Genomic DNA, 22,581 nt, shown 5'->3' with positions numbered 1-22,581 from the left:
CTTCAGAAACAGGAAGAACTGATTTTAATGGTTTGGGGGGTCATTCAGGCCCCTTCCTGTCCAGAACGGCTGGACTCTTAAAACGGATAGATAAAACTGATTTGTGGCTTCTTCTTCTTTTTTTATTTATATTTAGAGTTCTTCCTGTTTTTTCTTCTGCTCTTGCCATCACCTGTAGTTTTCTAAAACATGGACAAATATGAAAAGATTTGTCTTAACTACACAATCAGCTCATGTATCCCCTCTCTGCTTGGTGAGTGACCACTTCCCCCACGTTCTTCCACATCTAAACATAAATAATGGCTTTGCATCTCAACCGCAGGGTCTGTCTGCGTAGTGGTGTTCCAGCCCATATGGATTTGTGCATGACTAAATGCTCTTATCCTCGACTTGCTCTCAGAAGAACAGCTACAGCCGTGAAGCCTCAAAGATCCCCTCTTCCTCTTCTCTTTTCTCACGTTCTCTCTTACGGCCCCATCTTTCAACACTTGGAACTGCTTCTCATGCTCGCTCTTGCTCTTTTTCTTTTTTTTTTGACTCCAGTGTTTGTGTGGGACACCGTAAACATGCGGTTCTGCCCCTTTTATGTGTTGGGTTCTCATTAGACTCTTTATGTGCTGGAATGCATAAATATTTGAGGATTGGATGCAAGGAGGAGCATAGATATGCTTTCATTTGCCCATTTTGTCACCTTTTTTTCTTTTATTTGTTAGGGATAAAGGGAACTTGCTGCTAAATCTGTCCTCAAATGTTAATATTTATGTAGCTGAAAGAAAGAAAGAAAAAAAAAAAAGGTGCAATACAGGTCAGTTTGGGAAGTGGGAGGGGGTGGCACTACTGCGGTTGTTACCAATAGCCTTACGTTTGAGAGGGGGAGGAGAGCATCTTTCATCAACTCAAGTCGCTCATTAAGTTCTCGCAGAATTAGATCAAGGAAAAAAAAACGTCACATTGTAAGTGGAGTAAAGTACATAAACAGGCGATTCTTTTTCCTTTTCTTTTCATTCCCATCTGTTTTTGCCCACGTAATTATAAACCCTCAGTCTCCAGTTACCAACTGGCTTTGCACCATGAGATCCTCAGCTGCCCGACTCTTGCATAACGCAGCCGTTGAAATCCGTCTGGGGTGCGATTTCTGCCTTTTGCGATTCCTGCAGGCGTGCTTCCTTTCTGATGAGGTGAGGTCTGCATGTTCTGTCAGGGAAATCCTTGTGTTCCCAAGTGTGGGTTACAGAAGCCCTTCAGTCTGATGGATGGTTTAACAGGGGCCCTCAGCTTACTGAAGGAGATGTGTAGAAGCTAAGAGTACATGACCTAATGCTTCCCTCTCTGCTGCCTCGTTTCAGGGATGTACCTGTCTGATCTGACATACATAGACTCGGCATACCCTTCCACGGGCAGCATCCTGGAAAACGAACAGAGGTCCAATCTGATGAACAACATTCTCAGAATCATCTCGGACCTGCAGAGGTCCTGTAATTACGGTGAGACTCAAACTGCACCACATCCCCACCCCCATCCCCCGGTTACAGCAGAGCTAAAAGCAGGAGAAGAATGCCTCAGATGAAGTTTCTGCAAGAGGTCAACAGTCTGTGGTGTAATCTGAATGCATCCATCCTCACATAAAGGAACATAGCGAGAACAGAGTTCGATCATTTGATCATCTTTACTAACCAAGAGTTACGGGAGAGGACGGAGCAGCAACCAGTATGAAGACAAAGTCTCCAAAAGACGATGGCGATGGATTGGGCACCTCCTGAGAAAACCTGCATCCAGCACGACAAGGCAGGAATCCCCGAGGAAAAAGAAAGGAAAAAAAAAAAAAAAGGGGGGAGACCTAGGAACACGTGGCGCCGAGAGCTGGAAGCAGGGGGTCAATAGCACGGGAAAAACGTGGGGACAGCTGGAAGAACTCGCCCAAGACCAGTCTGCCTGCAGAGGTCTTGTATGCGGCCCATCTCCCAACCGGGGTTAACAGGCGAAAGTAAAAGCCTAATATCTCAACATTCCTCTAATTGAATTTACACTTTCTTATAACATAGAAATGCAGATTTTTTTGCAGTTTGGATTATATTCCCGTTATGTTTATATATATAAACATTTTTCTGATCATTTCTGACTGTTCTATTTGACGTTAGAAAGCAGCCTCTTGTTTTTAAAGACCTGCGACATACTGTGATTTAAAAGAGGAGCAATCCATTTTCTCCACATGGTACACCTGAAATTAAGGCGCCATTGTTACCAGGCAACACACAGGCTGCCGCTTTGCCACTGACACTGAGATCTCTGCATAACAATTTTCTTGTTAAAATGTCTTGATGGTTACACAAAAGCATGATTTAAAGACACTTGACACTTTTTTGTTTGTCCTGTGTCTCAGATGTGCCGGTGTTGCCTCACATACAGAAGTATCTGAACTCAGTCACCTACATTGAGGAGCTGCAGAAATTTGTGGAGGATGACAATTATAAGTAAGAAGTCGAGCGATGACTGGATTCTTCTCTCATTCCAACCATTCTATTAGCTTAGAGTGAAATGTTTCCTGTTAAAAGATGGCAGGTTTTTTTGGTTTTTTTTATTAAGTTGTTTCATAGAGGACTATATTTCCAGATTATCACAGAAGATTGAGCCAGGGACCAGCACACCCAGAGCCAATTCTTCCAAAGAAGATCTAGTTGGTGGGTTTGGAAAAACTCCTTTCCATTTTCTTCTGGTTTCCTGCATTTGTGGTCACACCCCATTTCTCTTTGCAGGCCAGGAAGCATCTGCATCTCCTCTCTGCAGCCGCAAGAGCTCAGCAACGGCTGATGGAACCAAAGTTCCTGCCACCCCACCATCTCCCAGGAACCTGCTGCCCTATGGACACAGGAAGTGCCACAGCCTGGGCTACAAGTCTGTTCTTTTTTTAGCACAATAGGTTTTCTACATGTTGAAAAATGAAAAATGTCAGCTTCCTTCTCCTCTTCAGCTTTATCCACAAAATGAATACAGTTGAGTTCAAGAGTGCAACTTTCCCAAATGCCGGTTCCCGCCACTTGTTGGACGACAGTGTCTTAGAGAGCCACAGCCCCACCAGAGGACAGGCAGAGAGCTCGACTCTGTCCAGTGGGATCTCACTTGGCAAGTGTAAAGCCTGTTTTTGTCCACACATGAAGCTCTGTTTGGACCTTCAGACTTCCTCCTCATGATTATTCTTTATGTTCAGGGAGCAGCGAGGGCTCTGAACTCAGCGAGGAGATGTCTTGGCCAGCTTTTGAAAGGTATTTTCCAAATTTTTTGTGACATCCACATGCAAAAAAAAAGCACAAATGAAGAAACATCTCTGTCACAAATGTAATCATCCGGCATTTAAAGCCGGCGCTAAGCTGTCTACCATGAAAACTCATCCGCGCCCTGCTCAGCATTGCTTCCCGCCTCGCAGCCAAACCTGTCACGCCTCATCCGTCCACTGCTGCCTCTTTCAGCCTGCAGAAAAGTTATAAAGATGTTTCAGCTTCTCCAGCAGCCTGAAATGTGTCACATGCTTTCATTTAAACCCTTCAAGAAGTAGTCCCCCCGTGTGAGCAGATACAAAGAGCCCTGCTCATCTAATCTGACATAAAACCCTTCTGCTGTAGAGTCTGCCAGCCTGAGACTCTTCTGTCTCACCTGTCTCCAAGCCCGGTTTCCTTAAACTCTTAGATTATGCCACCACTGTTAATAATCCCTCAAACCACATACCTTCTCCTCATCTACCCCTAACTCATAAGAGAAAAAAAACAGAAGCACAACAGACCATAACCGTTTCCCATGCCCCCTATCCTGTTCTATCCTATCATCCTATTCTGAACAGGACCCGCTTCTATCACTCTCTGGGCCCAGTGACCCGCATGGCCCGCATCCCATACAGAGGAGTCCTAAGGCCCAGCAGGTACACCCATCCTGACAGGAACCACCTGTATTTGACCCAGATTCTCTCTTTTGGCCTCACTTTTCTTCACTCACTTGCTGTCGAAGGTGGCTTTGTGCCGGGGCTTCATGTGTTTGTTGCCGGGTAACCGTTGATTTGAAATAAATGTTGGTGAAAGCACAAATAAGGTGAAGGGAAGACATGATTTTCTCAGTGTCGGTGACTTGTTGTTTTGTTTCCTGAACTTTCTTGCATGTCTCAGTGTGACTCATGTGTTGCAGGGTAAAGTTTAGGTAGTTTCCATGATGTTGAAGTGGGACAGACTGCAGACTGACTGATGAGAACTAAAACTCTAGTCAACTTTAATGGCGTTTCATTAAAGGCACTTTGTGCTCTGGTGCTCATCTTTCCAGACTGCGATGAGACTCGACCAGGATTTCCACTGGCGATATTTCACAGCAGCTTGGAGTGAAAGGCACATTTCCACACTGTACTGGAACTGTCGTTCCTTTTTCTACTACTGCAGATAAACACATTTAAACCATTAAAGCCAGTTTTCGTCTTCATTAAAGGTTTTGCTTTCCTCCTGGTTATGGATGCCTTCTCCCTTATCTGTCAGACTTCAGTGAATTTCATACTCATCTTTACCAGACAGAGGCAATCTGCATAGTAGTACGCCCATATCTGCTTTTATTTCTGCAGACAGCAGTGTTTAGATTTATGGCTGTAAACTTTCTCTGTCAACACATTCAGAAAATAATTCAAAAAGAAAAAGACAAATCTGACTGAAGGAGGGTTAAAAGAAATTGTGCAGATTGCATCTATCTGTGCCGTATTTGTGATCCATTTTCGTTTGTGTATGAAGACGCGTTTAGTGATGCCTGTTTTCTTGTTGTGTTGCAGCTCTGCGGAGTCCGAGGACCTCGCAGTCCACTTGTACCCGGGAGCAGTCACAGTGCAAGGGGTGCTGAGGCGGAAAACTGTGCTCAAAGAGGGCAAGAAACCGACTGTGAGAAGACAGTTACTTTAACAGAGTTATAAACCTTCACCACCGTGCACACTTCCATGTGTCCTGCCATGTTATTACATAGTGCAGGTGCACAGACGCCATAAAAGCTGCACAGATTGGGCCGTGGAGAGTCCGTAACCTGCAGAACACCTCTTCTTCTGTCTGCTGGCTTTTGTTTCTCTGAGGACATTTTTAAATGAACAGGATTTTCTTTCTCTGTTTGGGATGGAATGAGACCTGGAGATTTTCATTTACTGTTAAAAAAGAAAAAAAGACAGTGAAACTGTCATCAGTGGTGTTGATGATTTATAAGCTTCCATATTGTTTCTCCTGTCTGGCTGGTTTTTCTGCTCCAGCAATATTAATTATTGGCCTCATTTAGTCCCCCTGCTCTTAAATACTTTCCATTCCTCGCTTTTTTTTTATCCATTTGTGGTAAAAGTTTCATACTTCTTAGTCATTTGACTTGAAAAAAAAAAACATAAACTGAATAAGTTCTTCTCCCTAAGTTCTGACCAGGTTTTTTTGTTTTTTTGTTTGTTCGTCCAGGTGGCAGCGTGGACTAAATATTGGGTCGCTCTTTGTGGAGCCCAGCTCTACTACTATCCCGCCAAATCCCTCAAGGCCACCGAGAGGAAGCATGTAAGTCCAGTTTATGGCGTGTCAAAGGTGGCACAAGTTTAGTCTTCGCGTGAGCGGCGGTTGTTGATTGGCGGCGAGAGCAAATATTTCAAAACATCCTTCACTTTGCTAGGAGACAGACGACACATGAGATCCATTAGTTACTCACCCTTAAAAAGGCCTAATTACGCCGTGAGCTCGGAGAAAAACAGCTTATGGGGTTTGTTTGCTGTGTGATTAGAGAAAAGGAAATGAAAGCAGCAAGATGCACATTTTCCTACAGAGATTTTTGTCGTAAAACCAAGGAAAGAATGCTGTTTTCACATGATGTAGGAAATAAATGAGAGACTGTGATTTGTTGTGCGAAAAGGCGGCATTTGCCAAACTATGAGAGCAGTGACCCAATCCAAAGCTGCACACAGTGTGAACCCACTCCTGAAAAAGATAACACAGTTTGAAATGTGCAAATAAAGCAGAATGCAACAAACTGCAGACCTCATAAACCAGGATTTATTAGCAGTGGAATAAGCAGAACAAATAAATAGTGGGGAAAGGCACTTAAGCATTTTATGAGGGATAATATAGCACCTGAAGGACCTAAAAGAACATGTGGCAACCACAGAACAGGTTAAGCAGCAGGCCATTGATGTGATTGTGTTTAGGGTGAGCATCAGTCTGTCTGAGAAGGAAAGATAGTTTGAAATTCACCAAACTATGACTGACATCTAAAGTGCTAAGAATAAAGGACCTGAAAGAATCTATGCAGGACCAGACTTTATATCAGACGTGTTATGTTTGAGCCCTCAGGAGGAGCTGCATTCATAGATTTCTGCTGTGGAAATCATTGCATAAAGGAAGGTGTAAAAACAGATTATTGTACTGTTAACAAATGTAAGCTAAAGTCCTGGTTTTCTGTGGACTAATGCTAGCTATGACTCTCAAGTCAAAAGGGGGGAAAAAAAAAGTCTTTATAGCCCAGCTCGGTAGACGACACTAAATTTTATTATTCGTTTAAGGACTTCCTGACGTCTCCATAAACTGGATATTTTCAGGATATAAAAACAGACTTTTACACCATCTTTACTAATTTTTTTAACTAGATTTTTTTAATTTTTTAGATTTAATGTCAGAGGGATAGGGAGCCGGTTTAGCTCGTGCTGGTTTGCGGTGCCTTCCGTCCGTGAAACCAGGGTTCGACTCTGGGCTGCTCCCTGTTCCCTTCTCTACTTCTGTGCTGGTCCCAAGCCCGGTTGCTTTGAGAGGGTTGCGTCAGGAAGGGCATCTGGCGTAAAACATTGCCAAGTTTACCGTGCGACTCGTTCGCTGTGGCGACCCCTGATGGGAAAAGCCGAAAGGGAAACAAACATTTAATGTCAGAGGGATGATTAGGAGAAAGGTTTGAATTTTAGCTGAATTTTGTTGGATCAAATGTTAGTTTCATTGGTATTTTGGTAATTAGTTTTTATGTATGGATGGAAGTGTGTCACATTGCGACAATTGGCATTGTTCCCAGTTCAAGTCCACATCCAGCAAAAGCGTGAGTGTGGTCGGCCTCATGACCATGATGGCTGATGACCCGGAACATCCCGACGTCTTTCTGCTGACCGACTCTGAGCACGGTGAGACGCCTTCACTTCATTCATAACAAAAGCTTTTTTATAATACACAAGGTCACTGTCCTTATTGTTCAGCTGGATCTCACTGGATGCTTTTGAATTTCCAGCACAGTTTTATATACCATCTTTGCTTACTGATGATATCTGCAAGGGCTGCACGATGGTGTAATGGTTGATTCACAGCCCTGGTTCAAATCCCAGCTGGGGAGTCAGTTTGCGTGTTCCGAGTCTTTCCAGGAACTCCAGCTTCCTCCCACAGTCCAAAAGGGACCCTAAATTGTCCCTAGGTTTACATGCGAGTGTGAGGTTGTGCAACAGACCTGTTGTGGGCGTACTCCTCCTTTGCCAGCAGCCTTGTGACCCTGAAAGATTCAGCGGGTTCTAAATATGGATGAATATCTGCAAACATTAGCACATCCCTTACTGTCTTTGTTTCTAATTCTCCAGTGTCTAAAGTTGACCTGGACATCTGCCATCTTTCATACAGTTTTCAGTCTGCAGGTACAAACAAGAGACCTGTCATTTCACACTGTTTGTCTCTGTTACCTAGGCAACACCTACAAGTACCAGGCAGGGAACAGAACGAATGCGATGCTTTGGTTCAAGCATCTGAGTGCTGCCTGTCAGAGCAACAGACAGCAGGTATGAAGTCACACAAACACACACGGCTTCCTATTTCTTTGTTTATTTTCACAAATGAAAGTCTTTTTTTCTTTTCTTTTCGTCGTTCTTCAGGCACCAGCTAATCTGATGTCATTTGAGTGACACTCAGCAGCACACATGAGCAAAGAAGAAAGGGACGAGGAAGAGCACCGACTCAGTAGTGGGAGCTTACACTGCCACGAGCCACGTCAGCTGACTCAGCGTTTCTAGCCTCCGTCTCGCTGCAGCCTCACCTGCCACCACTGCCTTAACCAGAGTCCCTTGTGTGTTGATGTGTGTGGATTATAAGAGACTGTTTTGGATGCGTTGACTACTGAACAAGGACCTGCACCACTGCTCTCCTCGTCTATTTGCTCCTTCTTTAGTCCAGCGCCTCGGCTTCGTCTTGTACCCTCATGGATCATTCCTTGAGGTTTAGGGATGCTCCTTGACTCTTCCTTTTCTCCTTTCTCCTCACTGGTGCAGACAGTCTTTGTCATACTCTTTTCTCATTTTAAGAATTGATATGTCCATCTCTTTATACGCACCACCCTTGGACCTACCCACTTGGACATCAAAAAGTCTGAGAACACTTTCTGAAGTGCTTAGTATAATTATTTGCCCCCCCTCGGTCACTTGGGTGGGCGCACAGAGACTCTTTTTACTGCATCGTTGAAATCCTAAAGGGCTCTCAGTCGCTCTCAGTTCCAGCCGGAACAGGGCTCTCGTTTCCGCAATCTTCTCAGCTTTTCCCGCTAAACTTTACCAAACTAGTTTTTTTTTCAGTAACCACAATAATAATGTCCCGTCTGAATGTGTGTGTTTGTATAACTGCATAGGGGGACAGATGGGGGGGGGGGGGGGGGGGGGGGGTGTCATGTGGTACGATCAGAACCTAAGCTGTGTTCACCGTTTGACAGACTCCTTTTCCTGCATTTCTTTGCTTTCCGGGCGACGCCAGCTCATAGAAGTGCTGGATTTACAGGACTCACATAATACACTACAACATGAAACTGTGAAAAGGTCCACGATAGAGAGAGCAAAAGGAACTCAGAAAGCATCATTTTTATGATCTCTTGTCATCTTTGTTGCTCCTCCTTGGATTCCCTGGTCTGGAGGAGACACAGGGAGCTTCAGTCTGTTTAATTGCTCTTTTTTTCTTCTTCTTTGTGGTGTTTTAGCGGGGTGAGGTGGTCTTCACAGTATTACTATTTAGAAAATGATTGCACAGAAATGTAGGTTGGTCTGTTATGTTTGAAATGTTACATTGTGTTTTCTTTTGCAACCTTTATTTTAGCATTTTTATGACCTTTTTTGTTGGGTTCTGCAGGAGAGTTGCTCTTTCTGCTATGAACCACGACCCAGCCTAGAAAAACCGACATGGAAGTGGCACCTTAGTAAGGATTGGTGCCATCCAACCATAGCATGATAGTTTTGTTTTTAATTCAAGCTGACCAAAAGGTATGAATTTAAAAAGCTTAGCTGGGATGGAGTGTAGATTCTAGTATGTTTAAATGGAAAATCTAGGTTTTTGTGCATCTAAGCTGTATCAGTGAGCCAGAGAAAGACAGTAGCTGTTTGTTCGGGTGAGAACAGGAGCAATAAGCTGTTGAGGACAATGATGAGGTGCTTTTTGCACCCAGAAAAATCCAAAACCTAATATGAATCCACTTTTTTTGAAAAGCTGTTTACTTTGTATGTTTACATAATCTTTTGTCTAAACCTTGCACTGCTCCGCATGTACTGTATTAGTCGGGGTTGTGTAGTGTGGAATCAGGCGGAGTTCAACTCGCCGGAGGCGCTGGGGGATGATGGTTGTGTTTATGCGAGAAGGGCACTGATTTCTATCTAGAGCACATCGGTTTTGACATCACAACCATGTATTAAAACCATCCCCACTTCAGTATACTGTACCGTTTCCACATATGTGTGTTTAGGTCTGTTGCTATTGATTGAGATGAAGTCTAAATCTGGAGAGCTGTTATCTGGTAACCAATGGAAATGGTAGATGAACCTGTGGAGGGATAAATGTGGAAGCCAAAGACAAGCCTGTGTAATGTGAGTGTGCATTTGGGAGCCTGAGCACGCAACTTTTTTTTAAAACTATTTTTATTTTGAAGCAGCGTAACTTAAATCCAATCTGACAATTCTTCAAGGCTGCTGCTCTCACTGCTGTGCAGTGGGCTCCATCAGCTACCCAATCATAGTTGAGATGCTTTTGGGTCAATCTACGACCTCCACAGTGGGGTGTGGAGCAGGGACGTGTGCAGACGGAGGTAGATTCAGAACTGCTGTGACAAAGGAGGGGAAGCGCTTTGGACTGCGTTCCCTGTGGGATGGTAAAGGAGGGCGCTGATGGTTCTGAATCAAAGGTGTGAGCGGACAATAAAGTTCAAGATGGCTGTTTTATCAACTGTTCACCTGTGTTGAACCACAAATGCTGGTAGCTTCATCTCAAAGAATCTGCAGAGATGATGCAGCTGGCAGGGATCAGCTTTTTTTTGGGGGGTTGTTCTCATTAAAACAAACGGCGATGGGATGAAACTGACCTGGACTTCCCAGCTTTCAGTACTTGATCGAAGCAGAGCAACATTGAAGCTACCGGCGTTTGTGCAAACTTGTGTTCTTGTGTATTATGAGTTTCTCTCATTGATTAGCTTCTGTACATCATATACTCAAAAATGTGTGGTTTTTTTTGTAGCCAAATTACAGCCAACCTTTTTGCCCTTTCAATTTGATTTTGTAATCTTTTTTGTTTTTCTTTAAAATGAGGGTGAGCATTTCAAGGGCAATCTTTATTTATCGTTTTATGAAGAAAGTCGATTCCATGCTTTATATTTCTCAGCTTTACTAGATTTCTCCTTTAAATGACAGTGCTCCACAAATGCTCTGTTTGCCTCACTTCTACTGTTTGGTGGAAATCACTTTCCGTGTTCTTGATGTTCACGCCAAAACACTTTTTCAGCTCACACGGAGGGTTCGACCAGAGGAGGCGTGGCGCCTGTGTGCACCAGTTGGGTGTTTTCCACAATCGTCTTTGAGTCAGAGACGTTGAGGGGTACAAATGACCTCCACCTGGCTTTGTGTGCGTCTGCTTCTCTGTGTCATGACTGCGGCCGGCGCTGTGACCTCACTTGTGAGTGATGTGCTGGCAAGTGTGAAGTCTGAACCAATAAACACTCTGCCCTTCTCTTTTTTTTTTTTACTCCACATTTCTGCATTCTGTGTGTCAGAAGGTTGTGTGTGTGATGTTGGTTTATTGGCCTAATAGCTTTACTATTATTATAATATGTTTACTTGATGAAAATGGACACAAATATCCAAAAATAGTGTCAAATTCTGAATTCAGTTGTAGTTTCTGAATAAATTGTTTAAAATCTAGAACATGGATTCAGGAAAACATGCTCTCATAAAAAGGGGACAGGAAGTTCAAAATATTTCTAATGAGCAGCACAAAATTGAAGTACAGTACATCCAGTCTAACAGACATTTTACTAAAACAAATCAGAGAATAAAACAGTTTGACAAAGACTGATACCAGAAAAATCAACCAGACTTGAAACACTAAAGTTAATTTAAAAAAATGCTTAAACGTAAAACTTACTAATTTTGTTTACTTAAGCTTTACAATATTACAAACACTTGTTTTAGTCATTTGTATTTTGGAAGTCTAATGCATCAGGATTGTGTTTTGTATTATGTAAAACTCTATAATAATAGTACCTTGGGTTTAAAAAAAAAAGTAATAAATGTAAATACTTTAAAAAATGTTATATTTTTAAATCTGCTTCGCTAAAATTATTTAACAAGGGGGAGACTTTTACTAACCTTGTTCTGTTATGTATATTATATTTTTGCCAAAATTATGATTAGTGATATTATAAAGGTTCTTTGGAATGGAAAATGTAGTCATTAAAGATAAATGTTTAGATGATGTCATTTTATTTTCCTAAACATTCTGTTTGTGGATATTTTTCAAAGATAAGATGTTTTGATGATTTCTCCATCTGATTTACAGAAAGAGAAACATTAGAGAACATTGACAACACTGACAAATGGGGGGAAAAATAAATACTGTATAATATCTGTGCAGGAAAACCAAGTTAAAGTTTCATATCCCTACACAACATAAGGAGAATGAACAGGGAAGGGGGTGGGTAAAATAGTACAGTAGATTATAAATAAAATTAAGATTTCAGAGCATATTCAGTGTATTATCACTTATTTAAATTATATTTTTCAAATACATTCCAAGTTCTTTGCATTTTTTAGAGGTTTGCTGTGTTTTTTTAATTTCACAAATGAAAAGAGGTAATCAAGGTTTATATCTAGGTATATTTGCATTTATGCATATGGAATTAGGCTAAAAAGAAAAATAAATTTCTCAAAAACATCAACTTGGATCCAAGTTGAAGTCACGAAGCGAGAACCTCTCATGGGGTGTTTTCATGGCAGTGAAACACTGCCCCCTGCTGGAGCGGAGGCGGAGATGCACCTGGGTACGGTAGCTGTTCAAGCGAAAGGGCGGAGGAAAGGAAAGGGGTCCACCGAGTGGACTGAAAATGACAGTGTGACTTAGCATCCGTTCCTCTTTCAGTTTCGTAATGCATGACTTTACTGAAAACTAGTCTACGTTGACGTGTGGCCAGAAACGAATGGCTGAAAAGGTAAGCCATCCGGGTGGGCACCCACACAGACCAGTGAGTGTGCAGCTAGCGCGCTGTTCCAGCTAATAGAGTAAGGTGTACAGCTAAGCAGTTAGCTTAAGACTTAGAGTGCCGATAGGAGAAATTACGTATGTTTACCTGTGGCATTTAAAGGTTTCCAGTGCTTTCATTTTTTTTATTTTTTGGTTGCGGTCAAAGCAGGCCAGTCCGGGTTTTTTCCCCCCCTCCCGTCAATCAGTGTATGAAAGACTGATTGTCACGGGCTGCCTGCGTGGCTAAATCCGGGTCGGAACGAATTAGCCGTATTTGTGATGTTTTAGCTTTACATGTTTGGCCCCATTTGGCTTAATTATCTCATGTTATCTAATCTCGTCCGGTAACTGTTTGATAAAGTCTGTCCTCTCATTGATTTTACTAGTTTTATCGGTTGCTAATAAATATTTTAACGCCGGTTCTGACTAGTTTTCGACATAAACACTGGTTTATTCTATTGCGGCGTTTCCGCTTATCTATGATGACCGGACAGATCAGATCAGATCAGATCAGATCGATAGCGCTCAGTGAGGCACCGTGAGGTCAGGAACACTTTAAAACTGTGGGGGTTTCCGGGGAAAACGACCGGTTTAAAGACCGGAAACTTACAGCTAAAACCCGGAGTTTTTATGAGGGAACACCTCGAATATAGAAATAAATGTTTTTTTGTTTTCCCCTCACTTTTTTTGTTTAGTTCGAGTTTGCGTCTTTAATCCTGAGTAAATGGTAAAAAAAAAAAAAAAAAAAAGTTGGTCACATTTAATATATTTCATCTGTTTCAGACTAAACTGATGAGTAAATAATCCTCCAAGATGCTTACATGAAGCCCAGATTACCTTTAGGACTGGTTGTTATGCAGAATTTGCACATTTTCCAGATCCAAAATCAACATTTTTGAAAATCATACTTCTTGTATGAAATGTTAAGGTTTCATACATTGTGCAATGTTGCATTTAAATACTAGTGTTCTGCTTTGTTTGGAAGTGTTTGACAGCACAGGAAGTGGCTTTTTTGTGCAGGTTTCTAAAAAAAAGTCAGTGTTTCTGGATCTCAATGCACTTTCTTTACAGATTTCTTTTTTATTTTGTCTTTTTGCATAATCACTTTAAATGAGTAAGTTGTTACATTTATTTTAATGTAACACAAAGGCAATAATGCAGAATGCACTTTTTAAAAAAATGTTAAATCTCTTTCTTTTTGGATTTTATTTTTAAATTGGTGCATAATCAGTTCCTGTCCTTCTGGCTGTAAAACAAGGTGCAGGCCTCTCGTGGCTTGGATAATGTCGGCGTTCGTGGTTCAAAAGAAAAAACCTCCACCTATGTAAGAGTTTCTGACTAAAATAATCTCAAAAGATAATCTGTAACCAAAACTTTTTCAATATTTTTGAAGACTTTCAGAAAAATATTCTGTGTATATTTTCAAACTTGACATTTTTCATTTTTTAATGCATGTAAAGTGAAAACCTTTTGTAGAAATCGTCCAACATGGTTGGATTATTTCTAGGTCTGCAAAGCTCCACTAGCTTCTATTTCTGCCTTTTTCTATTAATATAAAGGGAAAAAAAGTGTGTAAACCAGTTTTCCCTCCTTCTGTAGATACATTGGGGTTTGTTGGCCATGATACATGTCATCTGCTGCTAGGTCACCCTCTGCCTTTGGCCGACGTCCAAACCCATCAGGTCAATCAATCATCTTTCCCCAAACATCCAATTGACTGTCCTGTGTTCTACCAAACGACTCCAGGCTTTATCTCCTTTTGTCGTTTTGTAACCCTGCAGGTGGCGCTGTGTTTACCCTGATTGCTGAACACTGTACACCTTCAGGGGGTCACACATTAAAGGGCCGGTGGGGTTGTTGGAGGTCGTGCATTGCGATGCAGCAGGGGTGAAGGGGCTTGGCTGCGGGGGACGGACACACACACGGACGAGGAGGGGATAGGGGCCGGTCAGTGTGGAGATGAAGCTCAAACAGCGCATGGTGGTGCTGTGTGCTGTGCTGCTCCTGCTGGGCCTGGCCAAGATCTTCCTGCTGGATGGTGGTGAAGGATCTGCAGCCAGCCGGCGGGATGTCCGAGCATTTCGTAAGGTCAGCATCGTGCAAGTGCAGCAGCGCTACAAGGATGCGATTCTGTATACAGTGACGGATTTAAGTAAACATTGTTGTCACTGAACAGATGGAAGCCAGCCTCTCTCTTCCTCGTGGTGCTCGCCTCACCCACACCCTTCAGTCTCCATGGGAGATTGCCAGCCAGTGGGTGGGGCCCAGGGAGGTGTACCCGGAGGAGACCCCCGAGCTGGCTGCTGTGCTCACCGCCATGAGCACGGCGAGAATAGAGCGTGCAGACGTGGGCTATAAGGGCACGCAGCTGAAAGCCTTGTTGGTCCTGGATGGAGGACAGAAAGTAGTCTTCAAACCCAAAAGGTGGGACTTTAAAATAAAGAAATAAATATGACAAACAGGGATTTGATGCCCCAAAATGTTTTTTTTTCCTGTTTTCTTCAGGTACAACCGAGACCACATAGTGGAAGGTGAACCATATGCAGGTTATGATCGACACAACGCGGAAGTGGTCGCTTTTCACCTGGACAGGTGGGTCCCATGACTCCTCCTTAAACTTAACTCGACGTCGACACGCAGCTGATGTCGACGGGCCTCTCTGCTCCTCCCCAGGATCCTGGGATTCAGGAGAGCGCCTCTGGTTGTAGGGCGACACGTCAACCTGCGAACAGAGATCAAACCTGTGGCCACTGACCAGCTGCTAAGCACGTTTCTCACACAGGGTGAGTATCTGCCCACCTCTTCATCTTCACTCACTAAAATAAACTTCTGAAAAGGAAATGCTCTCTTTGTCCTTAACAAGAGGACCCCAATTTCCTCTTAATTACTTCTTTTTAAAGCAACCTTTCTTCCTTTTTTATCTGAGGAAACTAAAGGGTGTTTGGTTTGACACACCTTCATCCCCATTCAGCTAAAGATGAGTTCATAAAGCATCATTAAAACCCTCTGAGGTGATCATTAGCTTCCCTGAGCTCGTCTCTCTGTCATAGCAAGTATGTCGAGGTAAACAAATGACTGCAGGTGGCGGACCCTTTCACACGGTATCCCTTCCTCTTCTACCACATTCATTAAAGGGGAACTCCGCTAATTTACCACATAAAGATCAGCTTGTCCGTCATAGAGACTGAACCTTTGAACATTTCTCTGTGGCTGTTGGTGGATTTTATCTGAGGGAATACATTACCCAGGGGGGGGAGGATTGGAAACATTCTAATCATTTTACCAATTCAGAAAAACCATTAAAAACTGCAGAGTTTAAACATTTTACAAATATTCAGAATGAATGTTGAAAAGTCAAAAATGAAAACATTCCTGGCAAATAGAACATTTTAAGATAAAAAATTTTTTTGATAGACATCAAAAGGTATATTTCTTTATTTAAAAAAATAAAGAAAATGGAGTGTATTATCTTTATTATCATGTGAGGACAGAATAACCTTTAAATAAAGAAGAAAAAAGTGGTACACACACCTAGGTGTGCATTTGACCCATCCCCTGGGGGAGCGGTGAGCTGCAGACGAGCCGCGCCCGGGAGGCAGTAGCGTTAACGGTCACTGGGTGATGTGAATTACTCGCCATTGATATGGTAATTGCCCCCAGTACCATTGTTTATTCCCCTCTGGGAATTAAACCCTGGATTCCTGCGTGGTAGCCTTCTACCTTACCAACCGAGCTACCCAGCGATATTGTAAATGACCTTTAACTTTCAATGCAGTCAAGTGAAGTTGAACAACTGCAAACATGTCAGATTGGTGCATTTTTTTTAACTATCTTCGGCTGGATCTGAACTTTTCCATTCTACTCCTCCTACTGATGGTGGCATTGAAGGAGCTGATTGGGTAAGCCTTAGTCATGTGCACCCGTGGGAGTCCCCCCACATACGGGCGCCGTGTGTTTTGGGATGAAGATCATTTGCTGGACTTTAAATATGTAGTTGTAGAGTTGGATAAGTTAATTCTTCTCTGAGTTCTGGTAAATCGCCTGTCCATCCTGGGGGAGGATCCCTCCTTCATGTGGGCACCCCTGAGGTTTTTTTCCAGATTCCGTTTTTTTTTAGGAGCTTTTCCTTACTGCGAATGGGGGGTCTAAGGGCAGGGATGTCAGTTTAGTTTAGTTGGTTTAGTTAAAGTTTAAGTATTATCCTATTGAATTCTATGCATCTATGATCCTTTTTGATTGTATGTTTACCTTACAAGACTTAAGAAGCCCACTGAGACGACTGTTGTTGTGAATTTGGGCTAGATAAATAAAATTGAAATTAAATGACATGTTCGAGTGTAGTCATGAAATTAGCTCCCAGAGTGATGATGAACCTGATGACACCCCCCACCACCTCCCCTGAACCAGCAGCCCAGCATTTGTGGGACACGTACTTGAAAAAGATCTGAGCTTCCAAACACTCGATCAGAATCCAGGACTGAGATTATCAGATGTTCTGACCTCAAGACTTTAAACTTTGCTGAGACTGTAGTTTGCTGTGAGATCTTCCCCAAACCGCACAATTTAAACAACTCTATGTCCCAAAAATGGTTTCTTTATCAGATGAACGTTTGAACCTTCATATTTTTGGAGTAACTCCACTGTCTGAAGAGCTTCCAACAAACAGTTTATTGTTATTATTATTGTTTTTTTTTTTATTCTTGACATTTGGAAATGAGATCTGGTCTACAAAAGATGATCTTTATAAGACAAGCTTTTACTTTCTGTATCACATTTCTGTATTTACATTCTGTATTACTGTGTAAGTACCATTCTAAGACGTGAGAATTTTTTTAAAGTTGGATAATGAAAGTTGTCTCTTCCAAAACATAAAATAACGCCTATTGTCATCATTTTAGCATTCTTTAAGCCATTGTCATTATTTACTCTCAGCAATGGGCTGATGAAAATAAGAGGAGCTTTTATCAAATATTTGAAAGTATTAGACTAGAAGTAAATATATCTATGAAGGCAGCACCAATGCAAGTGTCAGTCCCCAACATTAAAAAAGTGTTGTGGTCATTAACAAAAAAAAAAAGTTCCCCATTCTACCCTGATATTAATCATCACTGAGGTTAGAAAATGTTTCTACATTCTGTGGTTTGCATGAACTAGAATGTCCTTACAGCAGCATTGTGGTTCTTGTCTTCAGGCAATAACACATGTTTCTATGGGAAGTGTTACTACTGCCGGGAGACGGAGCCCGCCTGCGCAGACGGAGAGGTGATGGAGGGCTCCGTGACACTTTGGCTGCCCGACGTCTGGCCTCTGCAGAAACACAGACACCCATGGGGGCGCACGTACAGAGAGGGGAAACTGGCCAGGTTTGTGCTGGCGCGCAGCTGCTGGAGCTTGATTTCACATTTGTCGGCTGTAAGCTAGCGGGAACTTGTGTGAACAGGTGGATGACGGGAATTGGGGGCGGGGTTGTTGAGCGCCAACAGTCCCACCCACAGCTCAGAGGTGAATTTTTAATGAACTCCTGCAGAAACCATGTCCCAGAAAACGACAGGTTTTTATTTTGGCTAAAAACGATCCGAATAAAAAGACCACTTTTAGAATAGATCAAAAGATGATGGAAGTTGGATTTTAAATATCATTCTCAATTTAAGATCATTTATTCAGATGGATAATAATCAAAAACAAGATGATTTTGTACATTGTTGTTACATTTTTTTCTGGGAAAAAAAATTATCCTGAAAATGGAAACTGTTGCAATTTTGGTTTGGAAAATGGATTTAAAAAAAATCTTTGATCTTTCCTGTTTTCCTGTAGCTGCTGATTTTGTTTCAACATTAAAGGTTGTTTGGATGAAAGATGAAAATTCAGCTCATGCTCACTGTTAAGTAGATGGATAGCAATGATCAGCGAAATTTCCCAGCATCCTCTGGTAAAACTTGCTGTCTTCATGACAATTTGCTCGTATGACTCAGTAAAAATGATGTGTCAACTTTAAAGAAAAACTGAACAGCAAACGTCCTTTGGTGCTTTATTTTTGACAGTATTAACAACCCCCCCCCCCCAGTGCGCAGGCATTCCATTTCATGTGACTGTTTAAAACTTGTTTTGTGTTGGCTTACAGATGGGAGTACGATGAAAGTTACTGTGACGCCGTCAAGAAAATGCCGCCGTACGACGCGGGGCCCAGGCTGCTGGACGTCATCGACACGGCTGTCTTTGATTATCTCATCGGGAACGCCGACCGTCATCACTACGAGAGCTTCCAGGACGATGGAGGAGCCAGCATGCTGATCCTGCTGGACAATGCAAAGAGGTGAAGGAACCGCCGTCTATCAAAGGAAAACCTCCTGGAGGGAAGCTCGCACTCACCTTGTGTTTTCTGTAACCACCACTGACTGTGAATTAGAGCTGGACCAAGTGAATGTGACGCAACCCATGGAAAAAGGCTTTTGGCTCCAACCGCATGAAGTCAGTGCAGTCTATGGTGTTTCATGGCTGCTATTAATTGAAGGAGCGCAAAGATAACTAAGCATCCAGGAACTGAGTGAGCGAACCTTACAACTGCGCAAGGCTACCCGAGCGACCCCACATTTTACAACTGCACAGTTGCAATCCACGCTCACTGCGCTCCTGCACGCTCGCTGGGTTTGCGAGCAGTGTTCAGGGGGTGTGTTTGTCACTTGGGGGCGGTAACGCCACACCAGTCACTATTCCTTTGTGATTTGGACGCCGCCATGTTGGAGCCAGGTGACGTCAATAAGCAGCAATTGGTCTGAAATCTGTCAAACTTTTCAAACGTGGAGGTCAGCAGGTTCCACACACTTTTATTGAGGCTTCTGATTGGATAGTTTTTAACTTGAATAGCTTATAATATCTTGAAAAACATTAGAATTATCAAGAAAATGTTTAAGGAAGGAGCAAGAATAGTTATTCTGACCAACATTATGACTGAGTAACGGCTGTTTATTTCTTAATGGAAGTTTGTGAGACTTTTTGGAGCCAAGGGGAGGGGTCACTCAGTCCAGGTCTGGTATACAATCAATTGTAACTACATCGAACCCCCCCAAATCCAGGAGTTGGGGGTCAGTGAGGCCTGTTTCTTCCTTCTACCTTGACAGGGAAATGCGTCCTCTGCGTTCAGTGAGTCAATGCTGGTTGTGGCTCCATCGGTGAACTGTAATCTCTGGATTACAAACCAGTTCCTGTGTGGGTGCAAATCATCGATGATCTTCCCCATCTTGGCTGCTCCTCTACCACACTTCCGTTGTTGTTCGGTGTGTGGGGGCAGGAATATTGCTGGGAAACCTCGCAGGTTGGTGCTCTGGAGCACCATGTTTGACTCCTATATTGGTTTGTTGTCCTTGTGTCCGTTTGTCATGCACCAGGTTCTTCTTTAGGACATTCTAGTTGGTAAATGAAGGATTAACAATGGATTTTGCTCAACTATATATGCAGTATGAAAAGGCAAAACTTAAATCAGGCATTTAGTTGTAATTGTAGCTTAAACTATCACTTACTGTGAAAGTTTAAAACTCTAGAAATGTCGAAAAAACAGAATTACACCGTTTCTATAAAATCATAAATGCGAATAAACACAAACCCGCCCAGCGGTAAGCTCCTTTTACGTGGGAGGGGCTACAGATGAAGCCCTTTTGGGAAATGGTGGTTGGTGATTTTACAGAGGAGCCAACAATTCGACTTGACCGGCTCTACTATCCATGAGCTGTGGGAAGCTGCGGGACCTCCTGTGGCGCCCACTGTGCGGTGCCCAAGGCGGCCAGTTCCTACCAAAAAAGAGTAAGAAATGAAAGAAAGAAAGTCATGCGACTCATTTACTTTGGAAAACGTGTTTCCATCGCAGTTTTGTGAAATGTGTCCTTTTCAATACGCCGCAAAAACCACCTCCTCCTCCAAACGCAAAAATCTTTTGTTCGATAAATGAGTTTTTTTGAAATTGTGGTTTTTCCATTAGTCAAATTAATTATCGCAAATCCAAGTTGCACGATTTCATAGTCGATGGAAACTGAGTTATTGCAGGGACACACCTGGAAACGCATACACCTGTTCTGTCAGGAACATCTTCCAATACTTTAGCCTCACTTGAAAAATGAGCAGGTTCAGGAACGAAGCTGCACTTTTGGATGGAGGAGAGTGATGAAGGTCTTCTGAACTGATGCTGATTCTCCGAAACACAAACATTAAATCAGACATGAGACTTGCTCAGAAATTGTAATTTCGGTTTCATTAACAGCAGACTCACAGCTCGTGATTTGCAGAAGTCTTTCATTTGCTTTGTAATGACGGTTTCCTTTGATGTTTTCAGTTTGTGTTTTTTCTTATCAACATTGACTCATCGAGATCCCTGGATTTGAAGTGATCATATCTAAAATCAAAACCCACCAGCGGAAATGTTCAGTGAAACTGTCGTCCATCCATCTTCTGGGCTGCAGTTCAGAGGTTCCAATGCTTTGACCGTTCCTTTAAGCAAGGCGCCTTATAATAAAACAAATGAGCAATGACTGTAAAGAAATGAATCTGCTGGTCATTTTGGAGCAAGGTGTGTGTGAAATGTAAAGACTTCTAAATATGTTGATGTTCTTAAAGTTTCGCTTTTGTCATCCTCCATTGCAAAGCAGCATCAGTAAAAGCAAATGAAAACACGTTCCGTTCCCCAGGCGCTCTGCGGAAACGCTCGGCATCGGAGTGTTGTGTGGATGAAACTGCAGCTTTGACATGCAGCTCTCAAAGCCTTTGTGTGAATGATCCGGAGAAACTGCTACAGCTCGACTAGCAGAGGCTTTCTGTGTCCGTGCACTTTGATGGATCCTCTTCTCCTGACCTTGTTCTTTCTTTCTTTAGTTTTGGCAATGCGGCTCTGGATGAACGGAGCATCCTGGCACCGCTCTACCAGTGCTGCATGTAAGTCAGGAAATGTTTACCGTATAGTTGTCAGGCCTGTTCTTTAGATAAACTTCCATTGTCTGCTTCTCTGCTCGTCTGACAGGATCCGCGTTTCCACGTGGAACAGGCTGAACTTTCTGAAAGGTGGTACTCTGAGTTCAGCGATGCGCCGGGCTCTGGCTTTCGATCCCATCCACCCGGTTCTGGCCGAACCGCACCTCGCAGCCCTGGATAGGCGTCTGTCTGGAGTCATAGCGACTGTGAAGCAGTGTGTGGAGGCGCAGGGACCGGACAACACTTTGATAGAGGACCGAATGAACCTCCCACACCCTTAGAGAGGGGAGGAGGAGGCAAGACGGGGGTCCTGAGGGGAGGAAGAATCAACACGTAGGACCAAAGACGGCCTCATCTCTTTATTTTTTTTCTTCTGGCAAAATGAGGGATCTTCTCAAACGTGACTACTTTGCAAAAACTCAGGACCTTAAGCAGTCAAGACTGTATCTACTGTAAGGACTGTCCGTTTCATACTACTACTGGATTTGGTGCCAACTTCTTCCCAGAAGGTTTTTTTTTCTTTCTTCTAGGAGACAAAGGAGGAGAGAGTCCAAAAACTGCCTGAATGAATGAATCAAGACTGAACCCTGAGCAGAGAAAAGACTCCTCATGTCCCATTAGTGTACATATTTACCTGCTGCGGAACAGTGCCATGGCATCTCCCCATTGCAGAAAAAAACTGTAAGGCGTGCATGTTGGGCCATATTGTGCCGTTTATGAGAAGCTAGTGACTTGAATGGGATAGAAAAGGGGGTGCTGCTGCTGTGTGGGTTCATCTCCAGCATTAAACTAAGGTCTGTTTTTAAATTTGGTTTTCTCAGTCATCCTTCCCCACTTGAAAGGGCCAGGCCCCTTTCAGAAATGTGTCAGGCGGCGGGCGCCGGCCTCTCGCCATGCAGCTTTCAGGCTGAGGGGCTTTCGTTTTGCTTTTCCTGTTATTGTTTGGACGGCGGCGCGTTAGTCATCGTTTCTGATGTGTCAGAGTGTTTCTCAGACACATCTCACCGCTCGTGGATGCTATCGAGTTTATGATGACCTGAAAGACTCACTTTCTGTAAACCACATTGATTTATTTCCAATTCAGATTGAACTTTTATTTAAGACGTAATTTATTAGAAATTAAAAAAATAAAATAAATACAGAAGACTCA

The 22,581-nt window shown here is 42.9% G+C and overlaps 2 protein-coding genes across 19 annotated transcripts in view; both read left to right on the top strand.

Moving 5' to 3' along the window:
- The window catches only part of ralgps2 (Ral GEF with PH domain and SH3 binding motif 2), a 62,561-nt gene extending 51,594 nt beyond the window's left edge, over nucleotides 1–10,967 (top strand). For 9 of the 16 annotated variants that reach the window (XM_011474357.4, XM_011474354.4, XM_020702605.3 and 6 more), the window contains 12 exons: nucleotides 1,347–1,484; nucleotides 2,381–2,471; nucleotides 2,611–2,678; nucleotides 2,754–2,892; nucleotides 2,969–3,126; nucleotides 3,206–3,260; nucleotides 3,833–3,910; nucleotides 4,793–4,898; nucleotides 5,448–5,540; nucleotides 7,033–7,138; nucleotides 7,686–7,777; nucleotides 7,871–10,967. In XM_011474357.4, the coding sequence (XP_011472659.1) occupies nucleotides 1,347–1,484; nucleotides 2,381–2,471; nucleotides 2,611–2,678; nucleotides 2,754–2,892; nucleotides 2,969–3,126; nucleotides 3,206–3,260; nucleotides 3,833–3,910; nucleotides 4,793–4,898; nucleotides 5,448–5,540; nucleotides 7,033–7,138; nucleotides 7,686–7,777; nucleotides 7,871–7,900 (1,154 nt within the window). In that variant the 3' untranslated portion in view covers nucleotides 7,901–10,967. The remainder of the gene's footprint in view (nucleotides 1–1,346; nucleotides 1,485–2,380; nucleotides 2,472–2,610; nucleotides 2,679–2,753; nucleotides 2,893–2,968; nucleotides 3,127–3,205; nucleotides 3,261–3,832; nucleotides 3,911–4,792; nucleotides 4,899–5,447; nucleotides 5,541–7,032; nucleotides 7,139–7,685; nucleotides 7,778–7,870) is intronic. The other 7 variants (XM_078946253.1, XM_011474358.4, XM_078946255.1 and 4 more) reach the window with 3 other exon arrangements.
- A 1,295-nt stretch (nucleotides 10,968–12,262) lies between these two features.
- Nucleotides 12,263–22,581, top strand: fam20b (FAM20B glycosaminoglycan xylosylkinase). 3 transcript variants are annotated; one of them, XR_908696.4, is made up of 11 exons: nucleotides 12,263–12,444; nucleotides 14,076–14,158; nucleotides 14,258–14,564; nucleotides 14,653–14,900; nucleotides 14,982–15,068; nucleotides 15,150–15,259; nucleotides 17,668–17,839; nucleotides 18,598–18,789; nucleotides 21,336–21,395; nucleotides 21,481–21,883; nucleotides 21,962–22,581. XR_908696.4 is itself a non-coding variant. In XM_078946261.1 (11 exons), the coding sequence occupies exons 4-11, from the start codon at nucleotides 14,436–14,438 to the stop codon at nucleotides 21,710–21,712; spliced, it is 1,230 nt and encodes a 409-aa protein (XP_078802387.1). In that variant the 5' UTR covers nucleotides 12,306–12,444; nucleotides 13,735–13,800; nucleotides 14,076–14,158; nucleotides 14,258–14,435; the 3' UTR covers nucleotides 21,713–22,581. The 3 variants fall into 3 exon arrangements, 2 of the variants coding, with proteins under 2 accessions (XP_004068224.1, XP_078802387.1); XM_078946261.1 differs by adding an exon at nucleotides 13,735–13,800 and having other exon boundaries at nucleotides 12,306–12,444; nucleotides 21,481–22,581; XM_004068176.5 differs by having other exon boundaries at nucleotides 21,481–22,581.

The sequence above is a fragment of the Oryzias latipes genome, chromosome 4 (genome assembly GCF_053564925.1).
Source record: "Oryzias latipes strain Hd-rR chromosome 4, Olatipes_Hd-rR_3.1".
Lineage (NCBI taxonomy): Eukaryota > Metazoa > Chordata > Actinopteri > Beloniformes > Adrianichthyidae > Oryzias > Oryzias latipes.
Note: the sequence above shows the minus strand (reverse complement) of the source record. Positions and strands in the feature narration are given on the sequence as shown.

Excerpts from the sequence above, each read along its gene's own strand:
- fam20b (XM_004068176.5), top strand. The coding sequence starts at position 14,436 with ATGAAGCTCAAACAGCGCATGGTGGTGCTGTGTGCTGTGCTGCTCCTG. Across the intron at positions 18,790-21,335 it reads CTGCTGGACAATGCAAAGAG|TTTTGGCAATGCGGCTCTGG; the intron begins GTGAAGGAACCG and ends TTCTTTCTTTAG. Across the intron at positions 21,396-21,480 it reads CCGCTCTACCAGTGCTGCAT|GATCCGCGTTTCCACGTGGA; the intron begins GTAAGTCAGGAA and ends CTCGTCTGACAG.